Source organism: Argopecten irradians, chromosome 11 (assembly GCF_041381155.1).
Source record: "Argopecten irradians isolate NY chromosome 11, Ai_NY, whole genome shotgun sequence".
Classification (NCBI taxonomy): Eukaryota; Metazoa; Mollusca; class Bivalvia; order Pectinida; family Pectinidae; genus Argopecten; species Argopecten irradians.
Window position 1 is genome coordinate 7,530,831 of NC_091144.1, and position 16,577 is coordinate 7,547,407.

Genomic DNA, 16,577 nt, shown 5'->3' on the forward strand with positions numbered 1-16,577 from the left:
CAATAAAGGGACACCACTCTACAATAAAGTGATACCACTTTACAATAAAGGGACACCACTCTACAATAAAGTGATACCACTTTACAATAAAGGGACACCACTCTACAATAAAGGGACACCACTTTACAATAAAGGGACACCACTCTACAATAAAGAGATACCACTTTACAATAAAGTGATACCACTTTACAATAAAGGGACACCACTCTACAATAAAGGGACACCACTTTACAATAAAGGGACACCGCTTTACAATAAAGTGACACCACTTTACAATAAAGGGACACCACTTTACAATAAAGGGACACCACTTTACAATAAAGGGACACCACTTTACAATAAAGGGACACCACTTTACAATAAAGGGACACCACTCTACAATAAAGGGACACCACTTTACAATAAAGGGACACCACTTTACAATAAAGTGACACCACTTTACAATAAAGGGACACCACTCTACAATAAAGGGACACCACTTTACAATAAAGGGACACCACTCTACAATAAAGGAACACCACTTTACAATAGAGGGACACCACTTTACAATAACGTGACACCACTCTACAATAAAGGGACTTTACTATTTAGAAATAAAGGGACATCACTCTTGAAAATAAAGGGACAGCACTCTTTAAAAATAAAGAGACATTACTCTTTAAAAATAAAGGGACATCACTCAACAATAAAGATATATCTTTCTACAATAAAGGGACATCACTCTTTAAAAATAAAGGGACATTACTCTTTAAAAATAAAGGGACATCACTCAACAATAAAAATATATCTTTCTACAATAAAGGGTCATCACTCTTTAAAAATAAAGGGACATCACTCTTGAAAATAAAGGGACATCACTCTTTAAAAATAAAGAGACATCACTCTTTAAAAATAAAGGGACATCACTCTTTAAAAATAAAGGGACATCACTCTTTAAAAATAAAGGGACATCACTCAACAATAAAGATATATCTTTCTACAATAAAGGGACATCACTCTTTAAAAATAAAGGGACATTACTCTTTAAAAATAAAGGGACATCACTCAACAATAAAGATATATCTTTCTACAATAAAGGGTCATCACTCTTTAAAAATAAAGGGACATCACTCTTTGAAAATAAAGGGACATCACTCTTTAAAAATAAAGGGACATCACTCTTTAAAAATATAGGGACATCACTCTTTAAAGACATCACTAATATTCTGCTTTGCAACATCTCTCGTATCTATATATAATATAAAATATTCTCTCCTAAGACTATATCAATGTTATGAATTAATATGAAGATCATCTGTATTTTAATTTATCTGACCAAAAAGTTATATAATTACCAAAGAACTAAATGTATTTATACTATATAACTTCATATTTGGTCAAAAACATACTACGTAACATCTAAGACATCCTAATTTTAGCCCTCATTCATTATCGTTAAACTTTTCATTCAAACAACATCTTCTCAATGTTGAGCATGTAGAATGCTGATATGATGTGCTTCCTACTTTATTCAAATGAATGTCCTTGACCATCATTGAAGGTCACAAGGATTGAATAGGGTAAAATCTTCAAACATTTTTTCTCAATAACTAAGAGCTCTAGAGACCTGATATTGGGCATGTAGCATGCTGGGATGATGTGCTACGAAATTTGTTCAAATGAACAACCTTGGTCATCACTAAAGAGCACAGGGGTCAAACAGGCTAAAATCTTACAAATGTCTTCTTGTTAATAAGTAAAAGCCTAGAAACATGATTTAGGGGCTGTTGCATGTTGGGATGACGAAATAACATGTTTGTTCATATGAATGACCTTGAATGTCACTTTGATCAAATAGTCTACAATCTTTAATGACTTAGTGCTTACGTCATTTCTACCAAATCTTGTTTGTATATATATATAGTCAGACACCTGTTCGGCCCATCGAGCCTCTTCTTGCATTTGGATCTCACACAAATAGGGATGGAGGCTGGGTGTATTTGAGAAATTGATCAGAAATATTCTTGAGGAAAAGAAAAAAAATGCTGAATCTGACCCAAAAGTTTCAAAGAATTAGGGTTCTCTGAGGGAAATAGAGGTAGATCTTTTATGTCTCCACTGTGAAATCCTGATAATTTCTGATTCAGTGTTATAGACTAGCTAACCATTTGGTTTATATGGAGAAGTGTTACTGAATTTTGTTGTAAGAAATGAGTTTATACATGTATAACAAAGGAGATATATATTACCCTGCTTTACAGGTGTTTTTGGATACCCTGCTGCCAAATCAACCCAAACCATTGTGGATGCTATAGATGAATTTTTCAAAGACAACCCGAGAAACACTATCCAGAATATTTACCTGTGTGATGTAAGTCAGAACAATGTGGACCTATTTGTGAAGGCCCTACGGAAGTTCTATGGACAAAGGTCAGTCATTATTGCTGATGCTACTGGAGGGGCACGAGATAAGTGGTCTGCACAAAAGGCCAAGCCACGAAAAGGCTGGAAAAACGTGACACCTGAGCCAGGTAGGCACTATAAATACAAACATCTGATGAAACATTTTATAACTTAGACTTGTATAACTTAGACTTGTATAACTTAGACTTGTATAACTTAGACTTGTATAACTTAGACTTGTATAACTTAGACTTGTATAACTTAGACTTGTATAACTTAGACTTGTATAACTTCATTTGATACAGTGTTACATTGGTGTTACATTAGCAGATGTCATGTAATGGTCCAGCTAAAATTGAATCCACCATTTACTTAATGCCAGCCTAGTAAATGCGCCACCTAAATGATATAATGACAATATACTGAGGGGCCTCTTTTTGTAAACAGAAACATTTGGTTGCATGACTCTAATTATAACACAATATTTACATTGTAGATATGCCACCTTCTTATCCTGAAGCTCCAGTTGAGATAAACATCACAATAACATTGGTTAAGGGACAGATAGCCAATCAGAAGGTAAGTCTGGAGGTTATAAAAGCATTGTAATAACCATCCTGATGGTTGCATTGAAGTGATACTGGTATGTACCAAAGCAATCATTTGATAACAGATACTATGTCTTTAAACAAGATAAAAAAAATAATTTAAAAAGTAAGTTTTGTTTAAAATATTACTCACTAGGTGATCAGCATTACATATCTTATATTGGTGTGTGTTCAGCCTCCGCAGAAGAAAAAGATTTGATAGATTAACGAAGGGGAAACGCTGAAGAAAGTTTTGTGTATCTTAACTGCATATTCATTATCCATGTACAATAAAGATTTAAGGACAGTTATTTATAACAGCAGTGTTCATTTTAGATTTGTAAAATGTGGAGTCATTGGGGAAAAAGCCAGTGCCAATGTAATATTAATCAAAATGGGCTGAATTCAGTTTCAGTAATATTTTCAGTTTGAGAGGTTTTTAATTACCTCTACAAAAACAGATCTCGTGTTTCAGCCAAAACCGCCACCTTGCGATCCTTTCCATCATCAGCATGCTTTCTGTCAGAGCATTTATTTTCCAATGTTGTAAACAAAGTCCATACTGCATCACATTTTTAGCTCACCTGGCCCGAAGGGCCGGTGAGCTTATGTCATGGCGCGGCGTCCGTCGTCCGTCCGTCCGTAACTCCCCTGCGAATCGATCATGAATAATTCATGAACATTCATGAACTATTCATGAACTATTCTTCAAAAATTCATGAACTAAGTTCATGAACATTCATGAATGTTCTTGAACATTAAATGGCCTAATGGAAATAATACACAGCATTTTCATGCACAGTTCATGAACTGAATATTAAGTTCATGAACAGGTTCATGAATAGTTCATGAACAGGTTCATGAATAGTTCATGGACATTTCATGAAAAGTTCATGAACAGTTCATGAATAATTCATGAACAGTTCATGAACATTTGATGAACTGTTCATGAACATTAAGTTCATGAACAGTTCATGAACTGCATCATAACCAGTTTGATACTTAATCAAAATTTGTAATGAATTACAACTGCAGCAATCATAGTTTAATATTGAAAAACAAATTCATTAAAATGTCTCCTTGACATGTTTATTTTTCAAGCAATGAATTTTCTCTTTAGGAGAAAATGGCAAACTCATAGTATAGATTATAAATAGATGTCATAATAACATATACATTACATACACTATATATAATTCTGTTTTGTTTTTAAAGAGAGTTGAAAAAATTTCCTTTGGTAGCAAATATTTTGAATAAACCTGTCTATTGTAGTTCAGTGGTGAAGTTTACACTGACAGTATATAAGTGCAAGTGCCCTTTGTGTCCAGCTGTTTCCCCTTCACTGTACCCCCTCCCTATCCCCACTAAGTATGGCCTTGAGGCCATGGTCCATCCTTAATCTCAGTGTGTAAATTCCTTACACATGTCTAAGCACAATATTATGTACACATACATTTCAGGCTACTAGCTTGTGAAAGGAAATGTCCTGACCCTTAAATGACTAGTTACATTTGATAGCTTCTGTAACCATAAAATGCTAATATTTATCATTAATATAAAGGACTAGCTATCATGTATATCAACTGATTCTGACTACATTGGAAGCATTTCTTGTCAAACAAATGGAGCCAGTAAATGGAAAGTTTCAATAGTTAAACTGTGACTTTTGAAAAACAGATTCTACATGTACTAACCTTTTAATCTTTTAGATACCAATTATTTATACATTCCTTTATTGTTTCACACCTCTCAGGTTATGAAATTAGCTTGTGTACTTGTAGAAATCAAATCAGAGATCTCCATGTTATGTTGCACACACATGTACATGTGATGCAAACTCTAGCTCCTAAAGATATGGTATACACATTAAATTGAAATCAAACAAACAATATAATTAGATATTTAACTTACCTTATAAACTGTGTCATCAATCCATAATATGAATCTTTGGATTATAATATATCCTAAGAATTGTTGCACATAGTTCATCTCTTTGTAAATGCCTCCATCACTGTTTAAAATCTGGTGATGTCATGACCCTATATTCCAGCACCCAATCAAAAGCCAGATTGTTTGTCATGTGATCATGCAAGAGGCTTCTCTTTTATTTATGAATTTTTTTTTTTTTTAGCTTCACATATTTTTGAAAAATAGAAAAAAAAAAACACCAAATTTAGCATTAAAAGCTCAAGGCATGTTTTTAAAGCATAATTAATATATAACCAGTTACTTCAATTTAGTTCATGAACATATAATTTATGTTCATGAATAGTTCATGAATTAAAAATAAGTTCATGAACAATCTACTAATGTTCATGAACAGTTCATGAAAACCATATTTAAATCTTATGTTCATGAACTATTCATGAAAAGTTCATGAAACTTCATGGACACTTCATGAACCAATGTTCATGAATTTTTTGGTTCATGAACTTTGTATGAAAAAATTAATGAACAATTCATGAACATTTACAGAAAGTTCATGAACATTCATGAACATTTCATGGTTCATGAAAGTTCATGAACATCAATTCGCAGGGGAATGTCCGTCCGCCAACATTTAATTTAAATCGCTACTAGTCATAGAGTTCCACATGGATTGTGACCAAATTTGGCCACAAGCATCCTTGGGTGAAGGGGAACAGAACTTGTATACATTTTGGCTCTGACCCCCCAGGGGCAGGAGAGGCAGGGCCCAATAGGGGTAATAGAGGTAAATCCTATAAATCGCTACTTGTCTTAGAGTTCTACATGGATTGTAACCAAATTTGGCCACAAACATCCTTAGGGGAAGAGGAACAGAACTTGTATAAATTTTGGCTCTGACCCCCCAGGGGCAGGAGGGGCTGGGGGCCCAATAGGGGAAATAGAGGTTAATCACATAAATCACTACTTGTCCTAGAGTTCTATATGGATTGTAACCAAATTTGGCCACAAGCATCTTTTGGGGAAGGGGAACAGAACTTGTATAAATTTTGGCTCTGACCCCCCAGGGGCAGGAGGGGCGTGGCCCAATAGGGGTAAATAGAGGTAAATCCTATAAATTGTTACTTGTCCTAGAGTTCTACATGGGTTGTAACCAAATTTGGCCACAAACACCCTTGGGGAAAGGGAAACAGAACTGTATAAATTTTGGCTTTGACCCCCCGGGGGCAGGAGGGGCGGGGCCCAATAGGGGTAATAGAGGTAAATCCTATAAATCGCTACTTGTCCTAGAGTTCTACATGGATTGTAACCAAATTTGGCCACAAACATCCTTGGGAGAAGGGGAACAGAACGGTATAAATTTTGGCTCTGACCTCCCGGGGGCAGGAGGGGCGGGGCCCAATAGGGAAAATAGAGGGAAATCCTATAAATCGCTACTTGTCCTAGAGTTCTGCATGGATTGTAACCAAATTTGGCCACAAATATCCTGGGGGGGGGGGGGGGGGGGAAGGGGAACAGAACTTGTATAAATTTTGGCTCTGACCCCCCAGGGGCAGGAGGGGCGGGCCCAATAGGGAAAATAAGAGGTAAATATTAAGATTCCTTCAGAAAAGAAACAGTGAACCTGTATTCAGAACATGACTTGACATTACAAACCAGGTGAGCGATACAGGCCTTCTGGGCCTCTTGTTTCTTCATAAAAGTCACCCAAGAGAACAGCGAAAGCCTTTTGTTTTGAAACACTCTAGCTACCCAAAGATTCTGTTTGATCCTCGGCAGGTGTAAGGTCGGTCATTTTGACATCAGCTTCCTTCGTATTTTAAACTGTCAAATAGCATTCGCATATATTAGCAGAATCCTCAATCAGTTCTTCATCATTTTTGCATGTTGATGCTTTGAAAAAATAGTGAGTGTAATACCATTCTCGTTTTAGACTTTTCAGGAGCTTCAAATGCGGTTTTGCATTTTTCCGAGGACAATTAACCAATCAAATAGCATCATTGTATCAATCGAGGCACGTTCGGCAGGAAAACGAAGAAAGTAGCAAAATATTGTAATGGACAATCTCGAAAGGTTTATTTTTCTTGCACCAAAGGACCTTGTAACACATAATTTCATGCCCCCTGTTATAAAAAATAGCATCTATGGCATAATGGCGTGGTCTAAAATGAACACTGTAACAGGTTTTGAATCTGATTTTCCCTGAAAGATATATTGCTTTAATGATTAACTGTAAATTCCATTACCAGGTGGATATGATTGTGAACACCTGCTCCAAGGACCTGAAGTTGAGTAACGGGGCAGTGTCTTCATCCCTTCTGGCAGCAGCTGGACCTCAGATGCAGGCAGAATGTGATCAGAACTACCAGGGAATTCAATTTGGTGAGATTGCTGTGACTCAAGGATACAACCTGCAGTGTCACTGTGTCTGTCATGGTTCTCTGCCTAGCTGGGACGGAGGAGCTAGTGCCCTGGTGGTAAGTCATGGATCTAAGCATGGCTCGCGAGGGTATTTTCTAAAGTCATGCTTGAATAAAATTGTCATGAAACTTTAAAGAATATTGATATCAGATATAAGTTTCAGCTGATTATTAATTGGTCATCTGAACCGAAGGGTCAGGATGACCTATTGTCATCATGCACCATCCGTCATCGTGCGCCGTCCACCGTGCGCCGTGCGTAAACTTTTCATTCAAAAGACTTCTTCTCAATAACCGAAAGGCCCATGGTACTGATATTTGGCCTGTAGCATGCTGATATGAAGGGCTACCAAGTTAGTTCATATGAATGACCATGATCTTCATTTAAGGTCACAGGGGTCAAATAGGCTTAATTCTTTAAAAGACTTCTTCTCAAGAACCAAAAGGCCAAGGATACTCATATTGGCCTGCAGCATGCTGAAATGAAGGGCTACCAAGTTCGTTTAAATAAATGACCTTGACCTTCATTCAAGGTCACAGTGGTCAAATAGGCTAAAATCTTTCAACGACTTCTTCTCAAGAACCAGAAGGCCAAGGGTACTGATAATAGGCATGTAGCATATTGGGATGAAGGGCTACCAAGTTTGTTAAAATGAATGACCTTGACCTTCATTCAAGGTCACAGGGGTCAAATAGGCTAAAATCATTTAAACAACTTCTTGTGAATAACTAAGAGGCCTAGAGACCTGTTAATAGGCCCCTGAGATGTTGGGATGAAAGGCTATGAAGTTTGTTCAAATGAATGACATTGACCTTCATTCAAGGTCACAGGGGTCAAAAAGGCTAAAATCTTCAAACGACTTCTTCTCAAGAACCAGAAGGCCCGGGATACTCATATAAAGCCTGTATCATGCTGGGATGAAAGGCTACCAAGTTTGTTCAAATGAATGACCTTGACCTTCATACAAGGTCACAGTTGTCAAATAGGCTAAATCTTTGAATGACCTCTTGTCAAGAACCAAAAGGCCCAGGATACTCATATAGGGCCTGTAGCATGCTGGGATGAAAGGCTACCAAGTTTGTTCAAATAAATGACCTTGACCTTCATTCAAGGTTACAGGGGTCAAATAAGCTAAAATCTTTAAATGACTTCTTTTCAAGAACGGAAAGGCTCAGGGCTATCATATTGGGCCTGCAATATGCTTGGATAAAGGGCTACCAAGTTTGTTCAAATGAATGACCTTGACTTGCATTCAGGGTCACAGGGGTCAAATAGGCTAAAATCTTTAAACAACTTCTTCTCAAGAACCAGAAGGCCCAGGGTACTGATATTGGGCCTGTAGCATGCTTGGATGAAGTGCTACCAAGTTTGTGCAAATGAATGACCTTGACATTCATTCAAGGTCACAGGGGTCAAATAGGCTAAAATCCTTGAAACAACTTCTTGTGAATAACTAAGAGGCCTAGAGACTTGATATTAGGCCCCTGACATGCTGGGATGAAGGACTATGAACTTTTTTCAAATGAATGACCTTGGTCTTCATTCAATGTCACAGGGGTCAAAAAAGCTTAAATCTTTAAACGACTTCTTCTGAAGAACCAAAAGGCCCAGGGTACTTATATTGGGCCTGTGACATGCTGGGATGAAGGGCTACCAAGTCTGTTCAAATGAATAACCTTGACCTTCATCCAAGGTCACAGGGGTCAAATAGGCTAAAATCTTGAAATAACTTTTTGTGAATAACTAAGAGGCCTAGAGACCTGATATTGGGCCTGTGACATGCTGAGATGAAGGGCTACCATATTTGTTTTTAAAAAAATGACCTTGATCTTCATTCAAGATCACAGGGGTCAAAATGGCTAAAATCTTTAAATGACTATGTTGTATTGTGCCAATAGTCAGATGACTGTTAAGGCCCATGGGTCTCTTGTTGTTATTGGGTGTTATAGTCAGGACATAATTAGTTTTACACCATCCACAATTATAAGGATCCATTAAAATGATATCTGATTGACTAAGGAAATATGATCTTGTAACTGCTGTTGTGTGATTTAGAAAAAACCCTAATAAATCTTACCTATACAGGTCCTACAGAAGTTTATGTTGGCGTGTCTCCGCGAGGCTACACAGCAGGGCTATGAATCTGTGGCATTCCCCGCCATGGGCACAGGTAACCTCAGTTACCCACGTGATACTGTAGCCAGGGAAATGTACAAGATTGTGTCCAAATATTCCACACAAAATCCAACCAGTCCTGTGAGGAATGTCATGTTTGTGATCTATGACAAGGACTTGCCCACAGTCAAAGTAAGTATGGGGATGGTATTTATCAAAGTAAGTATGGGGATGGTATTCATCAAAGTATGTATGGGGATTGTATTCATCAAAGTAAGTATGGGGATGATATTCATCAAAGTTAGTATGGGGATGGTATTCATCAAAGTATGTATGGGGATGGTATTCATCAAAGTATGTATGGGGATGGTATTCATCAAAGTAAGTATGGGGATGGTATTCATCAAAGTAAGTATGGGGATGGTATTCATCAAAGTATGTCTGGGGATGGTATTCATCAAAGTATGTATGGGGATTGTATTCATCAAAGTAAGTATGGGGATGGTATTCATCAAAGTATGTGTGGGGATGGTATTCATCAAAGTATGTATGGGGATGGTATTCATCAAAGTTAGTATGGGGATGGTATTCATCAAAGTATGTATGGGGATGGTATTCATCAAAGTATGTATGGGGATGGTATTCATCAAAGTAAGTATGGGGATGGTATTCATCAAAGTAAGTAAGGGGATGGTATTCATCAAAGTATGTATGGGGATGGTATTCATCAAAGTTAGTATAGGGATGGTATTCATCAAAGTAAGTATGGGGATGGTATTCATCAAAGTTTGTATGGGGATGATATTCATCAAAGTTAGTATGGGGATGGTATTCATCAAAGTATGTATGGGGGTGGTATTCATCAAAGTAAGTTTGGGGATGGTATTCATCAAAGTATGTATGAGGATGGTATTCATCAAAGTAAGTATGGGGATGGTATTCATCAAAGTAAGTTTGGGGATGGTATTCATCAAAGTATGTATGGGGATGGTATTCATCAAAGTAAGTATGGGGATGTTATTCTTCAATGTATGTATGGGGATGGTATTCATCAAAGTATGTATCAGGATGGTATTCGTCAAAGTATGTATCAGGATGGTATTCGTCAAAGTTTGTATGCGGATGGTATTCATCAAAGTGAGTATGGGGATGGTATTCATCAAAGCATGTGTGGGGATGGTATTCATCAAAGTAAGTATGGGGATGGTATTCATCATAGTATGTATGGGGATGGTATTCATCAAAGTAATTTTTGGGATGGTATTCATCAAAGTAAGTATGGGGATGGTATTCATCAAAGTAAATATGGGGATGGTATTCATCAAAGTAAGTATAGGGATGGTATTCATCAAAGTATGTATGAGGATGGTATTCATCAAAGTAAATATGGGGATGGTATTCATCAAAGTATGTATGAGGATGGTATTCATCAAAGCAAGTATGGGGATGGTATTCATCAAAGTATGTATGAGGATGGTATTCATCAAAGTAAGTATAGGGATGGTATTCATCAAAGTATGTATGAGGATGGTATTCATCAAAGTAAGTATGGGGATGGTATTCATCAAAGTATGTGTGGGATGGTATTCATCAAAGTATGTATGAGGATGGTATTCATCAAAGTAAGTATAGGGATGGTATTCATCAAAGTATGTATGAGGATGGTATTCATCAAAGTTAGTATGGGGATGGTATTCATCAAAGTATGTATGGGGATGGTATTCATCAAAGTAAGTATGGGGATGGTATTCATCAAAGTAAGTATGAGGATGGTATTCATCAAAGTTAGTATGGGGATGGTATTCATCAAAGTATGTATGAGGATGGTATTCATCAAAGTAAGTATGGGGATGGTATTCATCAAAGTAAGTATGAGGATGGTATTCATCAAAGTTAGTATGGGGATGGTATTCATCAAAGTATGTATGAGGATGGTATTCATCAAAGTAAGTATGGGGATGGTATTCATCAAAGTATGTATGAGGATGGTATTCATCAAAGTAAGTATGGGGATGGTATTCATCAAAGTAAGTATGGGGATGGTATTCATCAAAGTATGTATGAGGATGGTATTCATCAAAGTAAGTATGGGGATGGTATTCATCAAAGTAAGTATAGGGATGGTATTCATCAAAGTATGTATGAGGATGGTATTCATCAAAGTAAATATGGGGATGGTATTCATCAAAGTAAGTATAGGGATGGTATTCATTAAAGTAATTTTTGGGATGGTATTCATCAAAGTAAGTATGGGGATGGTATTCATCAAAGTAAATATGGGGATGGTATTCATCAAAGTAAGTATAGGGATGGTATTCATCAAAGTATGTATGAGGATGGTATTCATCAAAGTAAATATGGGGATGGTATTCATCAAAGTATGTATGGGGATGGTATTCATTAAAGTAAGTATGGGGATGGTATTCATCAAAGTATGTATGGGGATGGTATTCATCAAAGTAAGTATGGGGATGGTATTCATCAAAGTATGTATGGGGATGGTATTCATCAAAGTATGTATGGGGATGGTATTCATCAAAGTATGTATGGGGATGGTATTCATCAAAGTATGTATGGGGATGGTATTCATCAAAGTATGTATGGGGATGGTATTCATCAAAGTATGTATGGGGATGGTATTCATCAAAGTTAGTATGGGGATGGTATTCATCAAAGTTAGTATGTATGGGGATGGTATTCATCAAAGTAAGTATGTATGGGGATGGTATTCATCAAAGTATGTATGGGGAATGGTATTCATCAAAGTATGTATGGGGATGGTATTCATCAAAGTATGTATGGGGATGGTATTCATCAAAGTATGTATGGGGATGGTATTCATCAAAGTATGTATGGGGATGGTATTCATCAAAGTATGTATGGGGATGGTATTCATCAAAGTATGTATGGGGATGGTATTCATCAAAGTATGTATGGGGATGGTATTCATCAAAGTATGTATGGGGATGGTATTCATCAAAGTATGTATGGGGATGGTATTCATCAAAGTATGTATGGGGATGGTATTCATCAAAGTAAGTATGGGGATGGTATTCATCAAACTTTGTGCAGTTATGACAGTCATCAAAGTAGGAACATGGATGATCTTCACTACAGAAGGTAAACAAATTATTAAATACGTGGAAAATATTATCACATTGAGGTGCATGGGTGATATTCTTCAAAAGATAAACTAAGAATGATATTTCTGGAATGATATTTCTCAAAGTAAAAACAGAAATGATGTGTTCATCAAAGTCAGAACAGGGATATTATTAATCTTAGTAATAATACATTCATACTGTTCTGATCAAAGTAATTACAGATTCATCAATGTAAGAGATTACATGAGATGCTGGTTCTCAATTCAAACTTGGCGAGACTTCTACACAAGTGTTGTCACTTTAATGTATTATTAAGTATTTGTCAGAAGCAATTTCGAGTTTGAATGTTTCCAGAATGAAATAAAATAAGTTTAAGTGAAAAGTGACATTAATGTTCAACCGTTGATAATCAAATTATCTATTGTTGTTTACTGTAACACAACAATGCACTGTCTTTCCAAAATTCAAGATGGATGCCAAAGTCACCATTTTGAAAAAAGAATTTTGATCTTTTTCTATTTTTAAAATGCTAAAATTTGCCATCAGTGTTAATTAATGAACATTTTTATCCCCCGCCCAACGAAATTGGCGGGGGATATACAAATGGGTTCCGTCCGTCCGTCCGTCCATCCGTACGAATGGTTTCCGGAGCATAACTCTAAAACCAGTAGAGATATTTCCATGAAACTTCATACACACATTGGTCTTATGGTCTAGTAGTGCCTTTTGCTATTTTTAGGTTTTCATTTTTTGCGTTTTTTCCGTAACCATGGAAATATTGCTGAAAATATCATATTTTTGTACGATGTTCGTTTCCGGAGCATAACTCTAAAACCAGAAGAGATATTTCCACAAAACTTCATAGACACATTGGCCTTATGGTCTAGTAGTGCCTTTTGCTATTTTAAGGTTTTCACTTTTTGTACTTTTTTCTGTAACCATGGAAACATTGCTGAAAATGGCAGATTTTTGTGTAAGAATCGTTTCCGGAGCACAACTCTAAAACCAGCAGAGATATTTCCATGAAACTTCATAGACACATTGTTCTTATGGTCTAGTAGTGCCTTTTGCTATTTTTAGGTTTTCATTTTTTGTACCTTTTCCGTAACCATGGAAACATTGCTGAAAATATCATATTTTTGTACCAGGTTCGTTTCCGCAGCATAACTGGAAAACTGGTTGAGATATATGCATGGAACTCCATAGGCACATTAGTCTTATGATCTAGTAGTACCTTTTGCTATTTTAAGGTTTTCACTTTTTGTACTGTTTTCTGTAACCATGGAAACATTGCTGAAAATGGCAGATTTTTGTGTAAGAATCGTTTCCGGAGCACAACTCTAAAACCAGCAGAGATATTTCCATGAAACTTCATAGACACATTGTTCTTATGGTCTAGTAGTGCCTTTTGCTATTTTTAGGTTTTCACTTTTTGTGCTTTTTTCTGTAACCATAGACACTTTGCTGAAAATATCATATTTTTGTAGCAGGTTCATTTCCGGAGCATAAGTCTAAAACCAGCAGAGATATTTCCACTTCATAGACACATTCATTTTATGGTCTAGTAGTACCTTTTGCTATTTTTAGGTTTTCATTTTTTGCACTTTTCCTGGTTTTTTTCATACACATAAGTCTCCACAATCAAACTTACCTCAGCTTTGATATTTCCATTGGCGGGGGATCTGAATGACTATGTCCTTGTCCCTTTATTAAACTGTTGCTAGGAATTGAACAGGTGATTTAAAATATTTAATTTTGTATTTTGTAGAGTGATGGGATTTTGTTTGGAGTTAAATCTGATATCCTGGTGGGTCATACATTTAGCTTGCCCTTCTTAATATTTTTTTGCTAGTTCATTATGGAATTTTCATTGTTTTTACAGGCGTTTGAAGATGCAGAGAAATCACAGGGAAAGGCACATAAACCTACATGGTCAAGTTAGAAACCGACACACACGCAAGTTTGGCAACAAAAGTCAGGAAGACAAAGGTCACAGCTATCATCAAGGTATGTATTTCAGTTTAGTATCAAATTGGTCAGAAATAGAACATCATCCTTTCTGATTTTTAGCTCACCTGCCCGAAGGGCAAGTAAGCTTATGCTATGGTGCAACATCCGGCATCCGGCCGTCGTCCGGCTGTCCAGCCATCCGTCCATCCAGTGTCAACTTTTCCATTTAAAAAACTTCTTCTTCAAAACTTGGAGACCTAGAGTCCTGAAATTTGACTTATAGCATGCAGAGATGAAGGGCTACCAAGTTTGTACAAATGAATGACCTTGACCTTCATTCAAGGTCACAGGGGTCAAATAGGCTGAAATCTTTAAACGACTTCTCCTTAATAACCAAGAGGGCTAGAGACCTGATATTGGGCATATGGCATGCTGAGATAGAGATCTACCAAGTTTGTTCAAATGAATGACCTTGATCTTCATTCAAGGTCAAAGGGGTCAAAAAGGCTAAAATCTTTAAACAACATCTTCTTAATAACCAAACAGCCTAGGGACCTAATATTGGGCCTGAGGCATGCTGGGATCAAGGACTACCAAGTTTGTTCAAATGAATGACTTTGACCTTCATTCAAGGTCACAGGGGTCAAAAAGGCTAAAATCTTTAAACGACTTCTTTTTAAAAACCAAGGGGCCTAGGGACCTGATATTGGGCCTGTGGCATGCTGGATCAAGGGCTCCAAGTTTGTTCAAATGAAAGACCTTGACCTTCATTCAAGGTCACTGGGGTCAAATAGGCTAACATTTTTAAAAAAACTTCTCCTTAATAACAAAGAGAGCTAGAGACCTGATATTGGGCCTGTGGCATGCTGGAATAAACAACTACCAAGTTTGTTCAAATAAATGACCTTGACCTTCATTCAAGGTCACAGGGGTCAAATAGTTGAAAATATTTAAACAACTTCTTCTTAAAAAACCTAGAGGCCTAGGGACCTGATAATGGGCCTGTGGCATGCTGGGATCAATGGCTACAAAGTTTGTTCAAATGAATGACCTTGACCTTCATTCAAGATTCAAGGGTCAAATAGGCTAAAATCTTTAAACGACTTCTCCTTAGTAACCAAGAGGGCTAGAGACCTGATATTGGGCATGTGGCATGCTGGAATAAACGACTACCAAGTTTGTTCAAATAAATGACCTTGACTTTCATTCAAGGTCACAGTGGTCAAATAGGCCAAAATCTTTAAAAGACTTCTTAAAAACCAAAAGCCATAGGGACCTGATATTGGGCCTGTGGCATGCTGGGATGAAGGGCTACAAAGTTTGTTCAAAAGAATGACCTTGACCTTCATTCAAGGTCATAGGGGTCAAATAGACTAAAATCTTTAAACGAACTCTTTTTAATAACCAAGAGGCAAAGGGGCCTCTAATTTGCTTAGGGATGATATAAATTCTTATTTACTCTATTTGTTAAATATGAACCATGTATGATTACCAGTGAGCGATTCGGGCCCATTGGGCCCTTGTGTCTTTTTTTTCTGAAACGGAACCACTTTACTAATACATAAGTACACCAATTGATTTAACCATGTAAGATGACATGTGAAATTCTCACATAATATAAAAAAGTCAGTTTAAAATGAAATTGACAGAATCAAATCATTAGGGTCAACTGTTATTCTCATAACTTAGTTGTAAGAGGTGTCTGTGGTTGTTTATTAGGTCATCTGACCAGAAGTGAAATGATCCTGACATGGTCCCAACAAAGTGTTCTTATTTTTCGGGTTGATCCGAAATCTAAGATGGCCGCCACAGTCGCCATCTTGAAAATTCATTTGGAACTTCTTCTCAAGTTCTACCGGTGCGATTTGGCTGAAACTTGCATGAAATGATCCTGACATGGTCCCGACAAAGTGTTGTTATTTTTCAGTCGATCCGAAATCCTGACATGGTCCCGACAAAGTGTTGTTATTTTTCGGTCGATCCGAAATCCAAGATGGCCGCCACAGCCGCCATCATGAAAATACATTTTTAACTTCTTCTCAAGTTCTACCGGTGTGATTTTGCTGAAACTTGCATGAGATGATCCTGACAT

General features: G+C 36.9%; 1 protein-coding gene across 4 annotated transcripts in view; it reads left to right on the forward strand.

Annotated features, from left to right (window-relative positions):
- Positions 1 to 16,577, forward strand: part of LOC138334667 (protein mono-ADP-ribosyltransferase PARP14-like) — a 70,966-nt gene that overhangs the window by 43,302 nt on the left and 11,087 nt on the right. For all 4 annotated transcript variants that reach the window (XM_069283329.1, XM_069283328.1, XM_069283326.1 and 1 more), the window contains 5 exons: positions 2,241 to 2,510; positions 2,879 to 2,961; positions 7,145 to 7,372; positions 9,402 to 9,623; positions 14,418 to 14,542. In XM_069283329.1, coding sequence (XP_069139430.1) covers positions 2,241 to 2,510; positions 2,879 to 2,961; positions 7,145 to 7,372; positions 9,402 to 9,623; positions 14,418 to 14,477 — 863 coding nt within the window. In that variant the 3' untranslated portion in view covers positions 14,478 to 14,542. The remainder of the gene's footprint in view (positions 1 to 2,240; positions 2,511 to 2,878; positions 2,962 to 7,144; positions 7,373 to 9,401; positions 9,624 to 14,417; positions 14,543 to 16,577) is intronic.